The sequence below is a fragment of the Electrophorus electricus genome, chromosome 10, assembly GCF_041902795.1.
Source record: "Electrophorus electricus isolate QZ-2024a chromosome 10, ASM4190279v1, whole genome shotgun sequence".
Classification (NCBI taxonomy): domain Eukaryota; kingdom Metazoa; phylum Chordata; class Actinopteri; order Gymnotiformes; family Gymnotidae; genus Electrophorus; species Electrophorus electricus.
The window spans coordinates 24,978,722-24,997,000 of NC_137506.1; the positions used below are offsets into that span (position 1 = coordinate 24,978,722).

Consider the following 18,279-nt stretch of genomic DNA (forward strand, 5'->3'; position numbering starts at 1 on the left):
GTGTTTTGAAAAAATGGACATTGAACTGAGACAAGTGTGAAAATAATTGTAAAAATCTGTGATACACAATTCTTATGAGTACCACATCTTCATCTTTGGGGTTAAAGCTCCCCATGTTATCCCTGTGGCACGAAAGAACAAATATGAGAATGAAGGCTGGAAGAGACAGCACAGAGAATCGTGTCTGGGGTAGAGCAAAGAGAAGTTACCTGAGTAGCATGCAGGAAGTGGTCACTGATTTGCCCACAAAAGCTGGTCCACCAGCAGGGGGCACTATGGATTAGAGTCAAAACACCCTAGGAGAGCTAAGATCCATCAGGCTCAAGACTCTTGACCAGCGGAGCTCCCAAAAGGCACAGGTTATAGGAATATAGCATGCTATGAAGCATAGGCACATCTCACAGCTAGAATCCAATGCCAGCTGCACCGTGATCAATTGTGGCTTGGGGTCCAAGAGGAAAGCAGTCAGGCTTTTGCAAATGTACATATCAGTTGCAGGGATAGCACACTTCGCTGAGCACTTCCACGCAATGATCTGCATGGATCCAGCAATACACCTGACATGTCCCTGAGGTAACATGTGTGAATGAGCTGAACCCACACCTCATCCCCAATGTGTTTACAGCAGTATACTTTATAGCAATGTGACTCACACTGTTTCTCATTAATCCCAATGGCTATTTGAAATGTGTGGTTTTATAGGGGGTTATGTTCCTGAAATCTGCCTCTAATATACTTCCTGTGGACACTGTACAAGGCTGTGTCTAAAATTGTCATCCTGAAAGTCAACCTAAATGTCAGTTCAGATTCAGTTTCAGTGTTTCTTCTTGCCTTTTGCAACTGACTCCCATATTTCACTTAACCCAACACTAAAGGAAGTAAGGAATTACAGTAGCAAAAACCATATGAACATGCATATGTGTGAAGGGTGTGTGTGTGTGTCTATTTCTGCACTTTCTATTAAAAACATAAACTCAGTTTATGAAATAATGTTTCATCCTGCATTGGAAAAAACTTTTACCTTTTACCTTTTTTATCTTTTGTTATATTAAAGAGTATACCTTCCAGGCTTGGCAGTAGGGGCATTTATAGAAGCGGAGGATGAAGAGGCCTGCAAGCACCCTCTCTGCACACATCCAGTGTGGCGTCATGAATTCTCCAGCCCCCGCAGGTAGCTTGCATGCAGAAATGGTGACTCACGTCTCTCTCTGTTTCTCACGCACACAGTGCTTATCCAGACATGCAAAGCCATGACGTTATGCAAGATTGAAGATAAACCCACAGGCCACCCAAGTCATGTGCATTGATACCGAAAGAGCTGCAGGACAGCTGCATTACTAGAGGAGTTTTGAAGAAGCTCACAGAGCTCTGCTCAGCAAGAAAACGCAGTTGTCCTGCAGTAACTGGGTAGAGTACAATATTCTCACACTGCTACTGATAACCGTTATATCCCCAAGACGCAACTTATCCACTCATCTGTGAGTGTGTGCCTGGTTGTGCTTCATAGGAAATGGTTATGCAAAAAAACTTTACAGTGTAATGTTATAATTGGCCAGTAAGGTCTTTCTTCATTGTCCATTTGAAAAAAATCTGTATCAAGATGCCCTGTAACATCTGAAAGAGCTCCATGGTAACTGAGGTCCATGGTAACTAATGAAGATCTTTAGATTTCAAAGTCTAATCCGATTTCAGATGTACTGGTATGTGGACAGTCTAGCGGGTGAGTTTGTCTCACATATAAACTGGGCCCTTAGCTAGTAGTTGACCAGTGAGTACTGACAACTTATATGCTAATTATTGTTCATCGTAGTTAAAGATATTTATAAAAGATCAAAAACGTCACTGTTGCATTATAAAACATTCCATCAGATTATAACAGATATGTATTGTGGCCAAAAATAATGGATTTGTCAGGCAATTTGTCAGTAATGTCAGTAATGAAAATTTGTTCTTCAAAGCAGTCTGTCTTGGAATGCAGTTATGCACATTTTGAACAACCCGTTATGGGATATGTATACGCCATTCAGATCTATCCTATGCCAGTCAAGAGGTCCCAGTGTGCGGGCACACTTTTGGCTTTCAAAAAGGAAAACAATCCAGACATGAAGAGAGAAGCATTGAAACACATTTCAGGTTATGTTTGTAGTTGTTTGTATTATGTGTTTGTTTTAGCAATAATTTAGTTATGAATAATAATAGCAATAGTCATCTTTATTTACTTAGTACTTTTAAAAAATCAACTGAATTTAAAATATTCATTATAATGCCATCCCTCTTTCTGGTTCCTGTCAGCACGAAGAAAAAAAAAACATTATTTGTATTAATTCAAAACACAGGTATGATGTTTTACTACGTCTGATACCTCGATTACTGTGTGCATCCTCTGTACTGACTACAGACGAAGATGATTGCGCTATTCTGTCAGCCTGTCCAAAGCCCATTCTCACGTGCTAGTAGTGCGTAATTTGGAAAGGGGCGGCAACCACCACTGAAATCAACTTCTGAAGCCGTAGGCTACAGAATGTCAAAGATATATATTGTAGTATGCATTTAGCCCACGCAAATTAAAACAGTCACCGTTTGCCAGTGGGCTTCTGCGTGTTGCCTGAATAAAGCATTCTTCATTCCAATCTAGCAGGTGGCAAAGCGATCAAAGGTTAAGGGTAGATAAGTCAACAAGTGTTTTAAGCTGTTAGGACACTGATTCAATCTCTACTTCACGACAGAGGGTTTTCATTAATCCACATCTAACAGCACCACTTAACCTTTGCCTTCTGAAAAACAGAAATAAACCGTGGTGATAAATCTTTTTGCAAAGCAGTTTTGCTACCACCTGTATAGTCTGATTTTAGCAGCGACCACGCTTTCCCGGCTGAGTTTGTGCATCCAAGCTGAAGTCATTCAAATGGAGCCTAGCTCGAGGTGTATGGAGAAAACAAGTCAAGGACGTGAAGGTTGGCGTAGATTAAGCACAAAGGAAAATGCAGTTAAACGCCTTATATCGAGATTCACCAGTGGCAGCAGTTCAACCATATAGCGAAACAGAAGTTCCGTTCTACAACATTGCCTTATGCGATGCGCAAAAAAATATCAACCTTGATGAGACCCTACATCTGTCAGCGAGAACTGAGAACAGAAACCTTCTTACAGCCTAATAAAACACGGTGAAATCTGGACCTGTATGAATCAATATGAAAAGTGACGACGGCTTTTATCCCCCAAAATCAACAGATACGGCATCACAAAATAAGAAAATGAACCGCATTTCTCTCGATCTCATGTGGGTATTTTGTGTCAGTGGGCACGCGACGATGGTGCTTGTAGGGGATAAGACACAAAGACACACTTTCCGAGACCTCAGAGCACGAGACAAAAATGAGCCCAAGCTACTTACTGTCCGTAAGAACTGTATCTCATCTTCCCCTTCGCCTTCAGCCATGGCCATTCTGGAGCCTGCTCAGACTTTGTTAGCCTCCGCTGTGGGCTCGCAGCTCCTCGCCGCCGCTCCTCACTCCTGTCGTTATTAGCATATAGCTAATCCACAGCCATACAGGGGAGCCTGAGGAGCCCAGGTACGCTGCAGCCTGTCACTCAAGTCCGCTCAGTACAAGGCGCCAGCGGTGCTGTTCCCGGCGCAGAGAGTGCGCATCGGCACTCCAAGACGTGTCGTAGCGAGTGGGAAACTAATCGAAGCTGTGTTCCGCTCAAACGCGGTCTTGCAGTCAAAATACGGCATTGGGGTCTTGTCTTTGACGTCACCATTGTCGTTTATTAATGCACATGTTAAAGCGTGTTGTTTCAAATAAAGCTTAAAGGCACCGGTCGTGACACATGAATGGGCTACAAATAGATTCACTGTTATGTTTAACTGTACTATTGACTCATGCAATAGGCGATTAAAAATGTTTGTCCCCCTTTCACTCCTTTAGCCTATATAGATGCCTCTGTGTATTTAGATTATATTTCTGAAATGCAAAGGTCTTGCTGTTAAAACAATAGCATCCTTGTCATAACAGCTTCATTGGCGCTTCTTTCTATTGGGCTTCTTGCAATCATGATATCACGATTAATCATATCATACATCAGCAAAGATCTATCTAAAACCTGCCTTTCTCACATTTTAAGAGCTGCTTACTTAGACGGAAATCCTAAATGTTAAATGCTGGTAAACCTTTTTACACGTGCACAGAGCTTTAGCCGGAATAGTACAGTAATGCAGCATTCTATGTATGTGCAATGTATGCGCTATGTAGGTCCCTAATGTATACCAGGAGAGAGATGGCCGCAGTCGTCTCCGCACAGGCGTCCCTACATAGATCATAACAAACGAATGAAACAAAGTTCATCGCTACAGTATATGCAGTATGCAGTACATTATTTATATGCGACTTAATTCTGAACTCGAAGACGTAAGAATGTTGTTTAAAAATACATTGTATAAAAATACAAAACATTCGATAGGCTAGCTGTGGTTATAAAATCAACTGCAGTTTTCATAAGATAAAGATGTTTTAAAAAATAATGTGTTTAAATTAAATCACAGTGGATGTTAAAGAGTTCAGATTGGAAAAAAAACAACTTTTGGTTATTTAAACAAATCCATTAAACTTTCAACAGGATTACAGTGAGAGAACTTTTGTTTGATAATTTGTTTATAATCCTTTTTATAAAGATTGTTCTTTTGTAATCAAATATTTTTCAAGTTTGTTAGTTGATAGTCTATCAGTGTATTTGCATCAGTATTTCTGCACTGGCAAGTGTAACGTTATCTCATAATCTGATATTTTTAGGTTCTTTTTTAAATCCGATTTCTGCCTGAACCAGACCTACATGATGAGGTAGTAAGTGAATGTCCGTGGTTATCTGCTGCCCTCTACTGCCCTAACCTCAAAGCAATGATGAATTTCAATGGTCAATCGTATCTGTTTTAGATGACACGTCCACACACGTTTGATCTTTTACCTTGAAAACTAAAGACATGTAATTAAATCTTTTACATTCTAATACCCATTCTGTTACACAAACTAATAGTTGGTCAGAACATATAAACAGACAAAATACCTGATTTGGCAAGTCGCTTCCGTGAGATTGTCTAATTGTAGCACTAACATTTTTCATTCATCATTAATCACTAATGAGATGCACGTTAGAGTATAGCAAGTACAGTATAGTAAGTATTGTAAGTTGCAGTACAGCAGCACCTTTCCAATCCAGCAATGAGCATGTGCTATTTGCTATAGTTCCAAAAACTGAGGTCAGTTGCTGCATCTGATGGACATCATGTGGCATTAGAGCACACTGAATGATGCCAAGGTAAGCGACTTCCTTTCATCAATAATGCAGAACACACAATGGCCTTGAAGCCAGCTGTTACAGTCCTAGAGCATTTACCAATGAAAATGGGCAGTTGCTCCATTCTGCTGTGATCCTCTGGTCCAAACACTGCACCCTCAAAAAACAGCAAAAATGTTTTCTTGTCCCCATATTAACTAACAGCCTTAAGCAACATACGATTTTTAAAGCAATGATTCAGTATTTTGTGACATTTCCACTGTTTTTACAGTAAGATTCTTCTCAGTAGAAATAAAGTACCATGAGTATAAATATACTATGAGTATAAATAAATGCCATGATCAAATATATGCTAAATATTTATTTAGCTCTGCTTACCAAACTGCATTGTTATCATCAAACTCCAAAATCTTTTTTAACAATATGCATCAATGTATGTGCATTGGACCAACAGAATCATGTAATTACCTTTATAATCAATGCACCTGAGTTTCAGTGTTCTGTTACATCACTACCTTGTGCTTCATAATATGTGTTACATGGGTGAAAATTGATACTAAAATATAATTTGGTTCTAATGTCTAATGTCAAATCATTTTAATGCTTTTCAGGCAGTGTAACTCAGTGGTTAAGGTACTCAACTAGTGACCAGAAGGTTGCCTGTTCAAGCCCCACCCTTGCCAGGGTGTCTTTGTTGGACCCCTGAGCAATGTCCTTAACCCTCAATTGCTTGAGTTGTGTTCAGTTGTAACTGTAACTTGCTTTAAGTAAAAGTGTCAGCTAAATTCTATAAGTAACTGGGACAGTCATGTTCATATGTCTTAGATATGTTGATGTGTGTAACAGCACCATTTAGCACAGTGTGATAGCAATAACATAATAACCGACTAAACTATGTTATGTAGTATGTACATGACACTTGTGCATCCATCCAAGTAACATTTATAGATTACAGTCACTTTTGTTATGTTACTTGTTTTTGAACTACTCATTTTCTTGTACATCCGCAATCACAAAAGCAATACCCTCTGTGTATTACACAGAGTAGTTTTGGGATACTAATCAGAACATGTCTATTTAAGAGCGGCTGATTTAAAAGTGGTTGTTTTCCCTACGGGAATTTCACCGTCTACAAGTGTATTATCACCTTCGCGTTAAGTGAGCGCTTCAGGGGCAACTGCTGAACGTATCCATTTAAGAGCAATCAAGCTATCATTCGTATGCTAAATACAAAAAGGTTTACTTTTTTCGATTGCTTGGTTTAACCAGCCCTATCAATATGTAATCTACGACGCGACCACATTCGCTGTTGGTGCCCTTTAAGTTTTCGGCTATAGCGCGTATGGACGTGGACCTCCCTGCTTCTTGATCTCATCTGCACCTGAAAATCCGCAGATGCCCGCAACGCTCCTACTCTTGAGGCATGACACAATTCAAGTAGGCCCCTACACAGCTGCGGACAACCAATCACAGCAGCAGAACGGAACGCTGCCCTTTCTAATAGGTGCAAGCATCTGTCAGACACAAGGTGAGAGCGCTGTCCTCCAAAAGACAGAGCTGAGCGCTGGTTTGTTTTAGGGAGAGCGAAGCATATCCGTCATGCAAGCGAAAATGGTAAGCGCGTGACTCACTCTCTGCACTTTAAATACCTGATTGTTGATTTTGTAGTTGTTACGTAACATTTAGATACTGCGGAACGGGATGCATGCAGGTTGTAGCTCTATTTGTTGAGGCACAACAAGAGAACACACAACTTAATAACACGCTATTTCCTCACAGCTGTGATACAGGGTTGCTGGAATAACTATTTACTAGTTATGTTTTTTCATTGTGAACAAGCTGTCGTTGGTGGCTAAAGTAACCACACGAATAGCAGCGACTCATTGATGCAAATATAAGTTCTCAATAACTGTAAATGAACTCAGTGAGACTATGATCTGTGGTGAATCTTGGATTGTCTTGGTCCCAGTTTTTTTATATATATATATATATATATATATATATATATATATATATATATATATATATATATATATATATATATATATAGTTATATATATATATATATATAGTTATATATATATATATATATAGTTATATATATATAGTTATATATATATAGTTATATATATATAGTTATATATTATATATATATATATAGTTATATATTAACTACGGTTACTTATGGTTCAGTAAACTATGGTTTATTTAATTTTGTATTTTGTACACACATTTTTAAAAATATATTTATACTCTGTTTTGTCCTGGCCACAGTTCATATGATTTCTTTTATTATAATCTCTTTTTGACAGTGTTCCAGGAAATGCTCTTTCAGGCAGTTGGCTGTAGAAGCCTGATATTGCATAATAGTGTTTTATCTTTGTTTTGTATTCTAATTTGTATTCCATTCCTTACTATATCACTCAACATGTTTATAAGAAAGAATTCAGAAAATATTTGCCAGTAGTCATCATGCAATAAGTTTAAATTCATATGCTGAAATTATTAAGTGGTCATCTGAAATATTCTGCATTTCTGTGTAACCTGAGACATTTCATTCTGATTTGACAGAAGTAAACTGAATTTCCACTTGTGCTAATGAAATGTTGCATTGTCAGACATTTTATAAAATGTTCTTTTTATTCCCCTGCTGCAGTTCTTGAACTGCTTTATGATCATATGCAATGCCCCCTTATCTTTTACAGACCATTGATCACCCAGGTGATGAAAACCTTTTAAAACACTCGGTTCTTTCACAAGTGTTCCACCACAAAAGCCAGGAATCTTGGGATAGCTTGTCCATTTGATGCGTGTGCAATTAATTAAATGGCTCCTATAATGGAGGGCACACACACAGTACTTTGTCTGTACAAACCCATCGAAGAGTCCAGCCACATCAGCCTGTACTTCCCCACTGAGAGGGCTCGAGGCTGGACAAGCTCACCTCGTGACCACCAACCCCTGTACACTAATCAGCATGATCATATGGGTGAAAGTCTAGCTTGGGCCAAACAAAGAAGCCAGTCTTACAGGCCAGCAGGCGACTTCTTACAGGCCTGTGGCGTGACAAAGGGTGCTTTAGCTAAGCTTCCCTGGCTATCTGCAGAACATTGGCAGCTGCTGACGGATCTGCTGTCTCTGTGCAGCGACTGTGCAGCCAGGATCAGAATGGGCAACCAGGATGGCAAGCTCCAGGGTCAGCCTGAAGGAATTGAGGGACATCTAACACATGGTCTTAGCAGCAGTGATCCTCAGCATGCCCTGTCACTGTCCCCAGAGCATAAGACAGTGGCATTCCAGGTCAGAAAGTTGAAGAAAGAGGGTGGAAAGAAAATTGACAGTGCTGAGGAGTTCTTTCAGGGTAAAATGAAGAAAGTGGAAAGCACAACAGCTTCGGGATTTTGGCAAACTCATTTGGAGGCAGCTGGACCCCAAAAGGTGGATGTAAATCCAGTCTCTGTTCTTGCCCCAGATACCTCCAGCTCAGATCCCTGGGCTAACAACAGCAAGCCTTTTCTGCCAATGGAAGTACCATTCCACACCACTCAAGAAGGTTGGGACATCAGAGAGGACTCACATTTATTTGGGTCAGAACTGGATCTCTGCCCTGAGTTGGCTGAGTTTGAGGACCCACTCTGCCTGGGTTATGGAGCTCCATCTTATGCTTTCATGGAAGAGTCCTTTGACCATATCCAACAGGAGCAAATGAGCAGGGAGAATAACATACGACCCAGCAGAGAAAGCAGCTTTACTGTAAATGAGAATTTGAGAGAGATGCCTGGAGGTAAGACCACCACTCAGCAGTTTGATGAAATCAACAGAAGGGACCTGATAGTTAAAGTGATGACAAAGGATGCACTGGACCACAATTCCACGCTGTGTGCCAAAGGGGCTTCCTTTTGTGCTGTTAATATTGTGCCTCATACCTGTAATAAAAATTCCATCTTAGGTCAGCGTCCTTGCCAAAGCATCAAGAAGAGTCAAGAAGAGGTGACGGCCATAAATGAAAACTCTACTCAGGGGAACAAGTGGGAGTCAAAAGTCCAGAATAGATCTTCTGAGGCAATAAGGCTTCCAATCTCACTCTGTGTTCAAGCTCAGCCTAGATCCTCCAACTTAAGATCCTGGACCAAAAGCCCCACATCCCCCTCCCTTTCTGAGGTTTTCAGTGTGTCCTACCCACCAACCAACAATCTCCAGAGCATGTCCCCTGTCCTGTCACCACTACCCTCCAAGCTGTCAAGTCCCCAACTCAACCACCGCATTGAACTACTGCCTGGAGAAAACGGGAGCAATGACAAGAATGGAGATAGGTGGTCCCATGAAGCAGCTCATCCATGGGCAGAACAAGGGGACCAGCCTGAAGTCACATCAGAGGTTATAGATCAAAATGGCAACTGTAGAACTATTGCAAGGCTGGATCTGAACCTCAGCCGAGAGGTAGCTGGGAACTCCAGATGGAACACTACCAGCACAGCTGCTTCTACAGCTACAGGTGAGTGAAAGGTGACATTTTCTATGTATCCCAAAGCTGAACATGTTTTCTAGGAAAGCTGGATTACCCACATTAATTTGATTAAAACACTTACTGCATGGGTCCAATAATAGCCAGCAGGTAGATCTGGGGATATATAAGTTATGAATTGTAACAAATATTTTTGTAGTCTTCAGTTTTGGCATAAGGTTAATAGAATATTTTTCTGTCTGTTGCAAAAAAAACCCCTTAATTTAGGTCTCTCCTTTCATGACCTATTTTGAAATATTTTGCAAGCAATCGTGTGCATATATTTACATATGTGAGTGGGAGAGTTCGTATTGTAGGCTGAGTGCCCCCAACATGCTACCCCACCCTGCGCTCATAGATCAAAGTGACTTGATCAGCCTTTGTTTCAAAGATTTGCGCTGCTCCCATAATGTCAACTGGTGGACTGCCAGTTTGCTGTACACCTCTGGATCTACATCCTGTTGAATTAAAGGAATGTTGCCTTGTTTTTAAGTATCCAGACTGGCTGCTTCATGGGAATTACTTAGAAATGAGGATTAAGGTTCTGTGCTGCTTGAACAGAAAAATAACTTTGTCTCATGGGTATTAGGGACAGCATCAGTAAGGAAGAAAAAATGTACATTACATTTATGTTTAGTCTTATCAGTAAATCCATTGTAAACATCACAGACCTCAAATCAGTGGATTATGTGATTTGCTCATGAACTATCAGACATTGTACCTTACAGCTCCTTTGTTGGGGGATGCTGCCAACCCACTCCAAGCTGTCCTGTCTAATTTCCAACTCACCTGCTAATTTGATCATAGATTCATATTCATGGCAGTGCCTATTTTGGTTCTTCTGAGGGGCTGTCTGGTTAGACAGGGAATATCATGTAAAGGTCAGGTCTCTGTTTTTGGCTAAAGCCATTAGGTCATGATCATATTAGACTCACACAGTAACAAATGTATTATCAACAAAGCTTCCTGGAATGTATATGTCAAAGATCAATTCATTCATTTAACAAGATCAATTAATTACATTTATATATTGCAAATTATACAGTTTGTATAGATTTTTAGATATATTCCCCACTTAACTATCAGTCTGTAATGATCTTGTACAGATAACTACTCCTGCCATCCATCACAAGTACAAAGTTTCCAGAGAAACAGGATGTTTCAGACAGAAATTCTTCATCAGCTATGCAAGCAAAGTGCTTCTGAACTGATAGTAGGAGGAACCAGTCTGTATATGAAAATGTTAGATTTTTTTTTTCATTTTTTTTTTTTAAACATCTACTTTTTCATATACAAACTGGTTTCTCCTACTACTAATTCAGAATAATTTTGTGTACTTCACTACAATTTTGAATATATCTACATTTCTTACTACAGTACACTGCAGTATACTCACCTGGAATCTGCTTCAGATTTATATGTATATAATTTACTTTTCTGTTCATACAGCTTCTGGTACTGCCTTCACAATGTAAGACATATGCACTTTGAGTAGCAAAATGAGCAACTGCATTGCACGTGTATTCTGTACAGCATGCCTTAGTTATAAAAAGCCCTCTCCTTCAGATGTGGACATTTGGATCATGTGAAAAATCAAAGTTGTTATAGCATCTCTAGTGATGAGATACTTCTTTCAATAATTGATTACTCGTGAAATGTTATCAGGGCAAATGTAAAGGAAAAATAGCACAACAAGAACAATGTTGACAAGATTTCCACCTGCCCTTCACAGTTCCCCAAGTGGGTGCAAGTAGTTCACAGTTCTTAAAGTGGTGCAAAGTCAACATTAAACCAACACCAAACCAAATACTGCAACCAGATACTGGTTATTCTCATATATATATATTTATCTCTGTAAAACCTCATTTAACTACACTTGATATATGTATTGCCTTGTGTAGTATGGTATGATATGGGATCCAAAAGTGTGGAATACATTGGTTTGAGATCAATTGAAATGTACTATCCATGCAAGCATAAACTCTAATCTGTGGAAGGGACTCATCGCGTCATAAACAGTCCGAAAGCAGTCTCTCCACAATCCCCATGTCCTCCAGCTCAGAGAGTGGATCTCAGGAATACCTTAATGATATAAATGAATCAGTCCGGGTCATATGAAATGGATTACTCCTGAGAGAGCCATTTGCCAAGGTTCTGTTTTTTCTGTCCTGGCAGACAGCAAGAAATGTAGAGAACACTACGCATTCTGTTCTGAGTTCATGTGAAAAACCCAGACAAGGTCCAATTCTTTTCCCTTAATGAAACTGATTCTGATCCATGGGGCTAAAGAGGACGCTTTTCTCTCTCAGTGTGGTATGACGAATCCAGAATAGCTCCCATCGATTACCCATAATTACGCCTTATGTGTAATTTTTCTGAATAGGTCACACAGTCTTTCAGGCAAGTTCCTTTTTTGAGGTCCTGCATGAGATGCAGCTGCAGATTTACCATCGACACTTCAGTTTTCACTGATTCACTCTGGTAAATGTAGCCTTTATCACTAAATTCAATATAGAGAAATACAGTAAAATCAACCAACTATGGAGTAATAGATTTCTTTGTTTTATCTTTTCTTTGTTTTGTTTTTTTCTCTAAAAATAAAGAAGTCAGATTGGTGCATTTCACAGCAAATGTTTGCCAGTTCAGTAGAGGATAAGTGACTCTGCTCGTTTTTAGCTGGCTTTTTTCTTTTTTCTGCGGCTGTACTCGCCACGTGAGGAGGACTAGCGAGTGTTGCGCTGTGCTGTGTTGTAGCTCCATCTGAGCCAGCAACGCGCTCACCCTTTCTGCTCCCTGCAGGCTGCTTGTGTCTGCCGGAGGCACACCCAGCCAGAGGAAGAGGAAGGACAGCTGGCAACACGCTGCCGGACCTTCTGGGAAGTGGCCCGGCACATGAGTTACAGTGCAAAAGTCATCAAAGTGACAGAGGCACCATGTTACCATGAGTGGTGAACAAACACCCTAATCTGTGTGCTTACAGTGGCTTGCTCATGCCATCACTGTTTGCTTCTATATTTTAATACTGTAGATTAGTCAGATTGAACACATTTGTTTTTCAACTGTGGGCTTAAGTTTTGGCTGAGATTATACTGGCTGTCCTCCATCATTTTTTTTCCCCACATCAGGACACAAAGGATCTTTCTCGCTGTGTGAACCCTAATACAGGCTTAGCAGCATGCTACATGTCTTTGAAAATCTCATTTAATTGAAAGTAATGTCTTACAGGTGAAGCTCACAAAAAGGATTGCGCTCTAAACTCATAAGTGTATTAGGACAATGAAAAAGCAGGAGGAACTCAGGAGAGTCATCGCTGATAGTATGCAATGCTGCTGTTTGCTTTAAGTCAAGCTTGGTGCACTATAAACGTAATGATTACACAGACATTTTTGCTACCAATTCATGACATACATATAAATGTACAGTGTATTTTGGTATGCCTTTCACAGTGACTCTGTGAATGAGTGTATAATTAAGTGTGTATGGAAATGAACCTTTTATCATAGACACTTTTCATCATATAGTGTTTTTGGTCTCAGGGTATCCAAACCACACTGGACATCTGACCTAAGCTGTTGTTGGTGTGTTATTGCTACAGTGGCTGAGCCATTTGGAGTGACAGAGTCTGATACTACACCAGCTCATGTGTTTGATAATGAGCTTAATGTCAATACTGATAGTTGACATCAGCAAAAACAGAATAAGTTGTCCCAACACCTGCCAGTCAGGGACACAAATTGCTCACATTCCCAGCATATGACATAATGTAAGAATTATCCTGATAACCCTGAACACTCTCACATACACACACTGCTATATATATATACACACACACTCATATACACACAGAGACAGCTATTGTGTTCACACTGTCTGATTTACTTCATGTAAGTTTACATGCTTGTCCATCAACACCATTCTGATAACTGAATATGAATTCCCCCCCCCCCCCACCCCCAAAAAAGGGTGCAGTCATTGTTACTGAAACACCTGTGTTAGAATATTGCTATTGCCAGAATAAAGCTTTGCAGGAAGACTAAAAGGTCCAACTAATGTATTTGGTTTCTCCTGTAGGGTGCAAGATTGAACGCACAGTATTTGATATGAGTTGCCATGTAGGGAGGGTGAGATATTTTCTGAGGCTGAGGTCAATGTAGAACATGCCACTCAGACAAAAAGTAATGCACACCAGTGCAGCCATGTGGCATTTCCATGCAGGTGGGTACAAACACTCAGGCTGCACGTTGCTAAAAACAGAGTGAAGGAGAGCATGCATAGAGGAAAGGAATCTTGATGCTTGCCTTTAAACAAAATGCTGCTTTTAAGAAACTGAGCTAATTATCCATGACTGGGTCTGCATCCTGAAGTTAGATAACTACCTGAAATCCTTTCCCTCGTACTACTGATCTCTCTCTCTCTCTCTCTCTCTCTCTCTCTCTCTCTCTCTCTCTCTCTCTCTCTCTCTCTCTCGCTCTGTGTGTGTGTGTGTGTGTGTGTGTGTGTGTGTGTGTGTGTGTGTGTGTGTGTGTGTGTGTGTGTGTGTGTGTGTGTGTGTGTGTGCACGTGCATGCCTCAAAATGTATCTTAAGATCACTCTAATAGTACCCTGTCATTATCTTAAAAGCAACAGGACCACAGAGTTTACCAAAACTACGTTTTCCTCAGACCTTTGTGTTCAGACTGAAGATTGGGTATTAGTTCTAGGTATTAAGAGTGGAATACAACTTTAAATTTACAAGAAGTATATGTCTGAGCTTTACTGCATCTAAATGGGTGGACATTACTCAGTACAGGGTGATCTGTGTCAATAATGTACATCTACTGTGCAAGAACCTAGGTAAAGAGGAGGTTCTGGAAAACAACCATTAGCTTACTTGCTGGCTGCTGTTTACTAAGTGCTGCTTTTGATGACATGCCTATTCTTGAATGCCATGAAGTCTGACACTGGAATCCAAACAACTCAAAATAATCTGAGATTTCTGGGAGTATATTGGGCCAATAGAATAAAAGAATTCTTTATTGTTTACAAAAATTCGATCTAAGCTATGAATTCTGCTAACATGCTAATGTGGTGATGAAAAGCAGTGAAAGTCAACAGCCACAATGAGGCACTCTGCCACTCACAGTCATCAGGTGATTTAGTTATTTAAATTTAAAAAATAGAAGACAATTTTCAGAGAGATTCAAGATTACAGGCAAGTTTCATCAAAGTATTCCAGTACAGTCGGTAACTACATGGAAGTTCTTAGTGCCTTCACTAGGCCCTCTGCAGCCAAAGCTGACTGTGAACTAGCCCTCATGTGACTCAGATAAGAATGGAAATCTATTCCTATGAAAATCTGTAAGCCTATGATTTACGATTCAAATTCAGGCAGGACATGTCCACAGTGGCTCTAATCTCAGCTGCAGGACCCTTCTTGTTTTCTTCAAATGCCACATGCTGATTAGACTGGAGAAATGAACAAAGCGTGCACTGACATTCTGGGAAAGCATTTTTACACTCCTAATGTTCACTCCATGAACTGAAATGTAGCAGTCTTTATAATCAGCATACTGATTTTGTATTACGTTAGGTCAGTCTTGCTTAATGTGAATTGGTTTTTGTCTGCTTTTGTTGTGCACATAGGCATACATGTATTGGTTAGTTCTGTTCATTCACCTTAATAAAATGACCACCAGTGGCAATCTCTGTATTGTCTCACAGGGGTTTGGAGATCTCTGATTTTTACATGCAAAATAGCTTTCAAGTACAGCACCAGTCACTGATACCTAAGTAAGCATCTCTCTTAGATTCCAGAAGGTAGCACTGTTTCACCTCCTCTAACGTCTCTAGAGGGTGTGTTTTACAGTATATACTGGGGATAAATATAGCAAAATTACCGCTTGTTTCATTACATCTTCTCATGTGAGAGGGTTTTGTGTTGAATGTCTTATGTACAAATTAAACTTTGCAGTAATGTACATATGGTTGCACTGTATGGACTGACATGCTGCTTTTAAATTGTGTTAGAGGTTGAAGTGGCGGTTTGAACTGTTTGTGTGAAGTGCTGTTGTTTGTCAGGACGTTTCTGCAGAGTGGAGAGTGGACTATCCTAGGGCTTTGCATTTGGAACTGTGCCCAGAGTACAGTCAGCAACTTGAGGTCTAGTAAGCCTGGGCCAGAGATGCATTATCATAATGAAACATTATTAATCCAGACAAGGCTTCTCCATCTGTCCATGGCCTCCTTAATTATGGTTAACTGCTTTTCATCTGACACTGGTATAATGCAGGCATGTAGAACTGAAGGTGTTTGCACATTTGTATTTGCAGCCTATAGTATGAGTCCTTCCAGGATGTTTTTAAAACACTTACAGGGAACATATAATTCAAAATAATTCAAATAATAACAATTCAAATGCTACAAATAAAGCTACATACAAATAATTACACGTACACACACACACACACACACACACACACACACACACACACACACACACACACACACACACACACACACACACACACACACATTTTTCACTCAAATATTGTTGAATAAGCTATGCTGCATGAGTCAGTGTACAATGAATCAACAATTTATTGCCAAATAATTTTAAAAGGTTGAGCTATATGAAGTGAATATGATGAATTTTCTAGAGTGTAATAGTGGTATAGCTCTGTGTACCAGAGTTGCACAGTGTGCTGCCTGTGAGTCTCATTTGAGTGGTCATGTGATGCACCGTGTGCTCACACAGGGAGGAGGAGGGGGACGTGCAGAAAGAACACATATGTGTTCCTATATCCTTAAAGCACACAGCCAGTGTGGAGCATTAAACCCCCTGCTGCTGCTGCCTCCGGGGTCCACACCAGAGCACAACACGTCACTGAAATATTATACATGGATCTACTGTGTTCATACAGCTGTAGGTGTCCTTACACTTGTGTCAATTGTGTGTGTGGAGTGGGGGTGGGGGGTGGCTTTTTTAAAAATACGCTCTAAGCACAGAAGAATGACAGCTTGGTGGACTGGAGTATGCCCCTGTGCTCGAGATCAGTGGATCAATTATGCCATGTGATGCGTGCACTGCGTGTGATGTGTGCGCTGCATGTGATGCGTGCGCTGCATGTGATGCGTGCGCTGCATGTCATGAGTAATCCTTCAGATGGGTCACGATGTATGGTGCAGAAGAGCGACATCATGGATGGCCTTGGCGGTGCTAGGCCACACATGACCTGCTGCATAGCTTCACTGGAGGCCTGATGCTGTGACCCTCTCAGCAGACAATGCTGCATCCCTCCTGTACAAATATGGTCAGATCCATTTAAAGTTGATGTTGAGTGTAAGGTCGAGTGTAAACTTCTAGACCTGGATTTCCAAAAAAAACCCATCATGATTGCCCTCATTAGAAACTTTACACATTACAATAATGACTGCATGATTTTTATATTCATTTTATTATAAAATGCAAGTAGCCTAATGAGGAATCAAAATTCCTCATTACAACATGTGGTAAGTGGCATTAGTGCAAGTATGATGTACTGCAGTCTGAGGTAAATGTGATACATTTAAATAAAATAAACATTTAATAATAAAAACATGGAAATTTGTTCAACAGCTCGACATGAAAAAGTATGTGTGTGTGTGTGTGTGTGTGTGTGTGTGTGTCTATATATATATATATATATATATATATATATATATATATATATATATATATATATATATAAGAAAAAAGAAAGATCACAGAAGTAATGCTGAATTAAGAGTAGTTTCCCAGATGGAGTGCTCTATTTCTTTTCTCTGTAGATGACCGTTTCTTGAGGCAAGATGAGATCTGGTTGTTAGATGGTGATGATTCCATTTCCCATGAGCCTCAATGTCAAGTCGCCAGGCCTGACCGCCTTGACATCCTGAGGATCACACCGCCAGAGGATGATATCATTGGAGACACGCCATACCTCTCAAAATCTGAGCTCACGGTAAGGGCAGCAGATTTGTGCCTTTCTTAGAATAGTGCAAAGAATAGAAGAAAGAGAATATAATTATAGAAGAAAGGAAATAGCATGCAAGTATAAACAGTCACTGTAATACACAAACACACAAGAGCCTCAAATTTAGCAGTATGCATTTTTAGTGGGTCTAGATACAGTAGCTATATTTTTAACACACCACCATGCCATAGTACACCTTTATGTACACTGATATTATACATTTCATAAAAGATTCACTCACTGACACACACACACACACACACACACACACGCACGCACACACACACACACACACACACACACACACACACACACACACACACACACACACACACACACAGTCGTTATTCATTTGAGAACTGAGTTCTAAACACATTACCAAGTTGCTATGCTTAACATCCTAACTTTACACTTATTAGTCATTATATAAAATAAATTGTAAGAAGAACCTCAGTGAAACTAATATGAAACATTTGCATTTACAAGACTGTGGGATGAGAGTCTGGATCCCA

General features: G+C 40.1%; 2 protein-coding genes across 10 annotated transcripts in view; one reads left to right on the plus strand and one right to left on the minus strand.

The window, feature by feature from the left end:
- The window catches only part of LOC113571324 (ryanodine receptor 3), a 145,761-nt gene extending 142,036 nt beyond the window's left edge, over window positions 1-3,725 (minus strand). For all 9 annotated transcript variants that reach the window (XM_081722275.1, XM_081722269.1, XM_081722273.1 and 6 more), the window contains exon 1: window positions 3,395-3,725. In XM_081722275.1, coding sequence (XP_081578401.1) covers window positions 3,395-3,445 — 51 coding nt within the window. In that variant the 5' untranslated portion in view covers window positions 3,446-3,725. The remainder of the gene's footprint in view (window positions 1-3,394) is intronic.
- Window positions 3,726-6,747: 3,022 nt separating this feature from the next.
- LOC113571355 (formin) overlaps window positions 6,748-18,279 on the plus strand; it is a 61,820-nt gene continuing 50,288 nt past the window's right edge. The window contains exons 1-3 of the mRNA XM_027000238.3: window positions 6,748-6,906; window positions 7,998-9,787; window positions 17,583-17,755. Coding sequence (XP_026856039.2) covers window positions 8,119-9,787; window positions 17,583-17,755 — 1,842 coding nt within the window. The 5' untranslated portion in view covers window positions 6,748-6,906; window positions 7,998-8,118. The remainder of the gene's footprint in view (window positions 6,907-7,997; window positions 9,788-17,582; window positions 17,756-18,279) is intronic.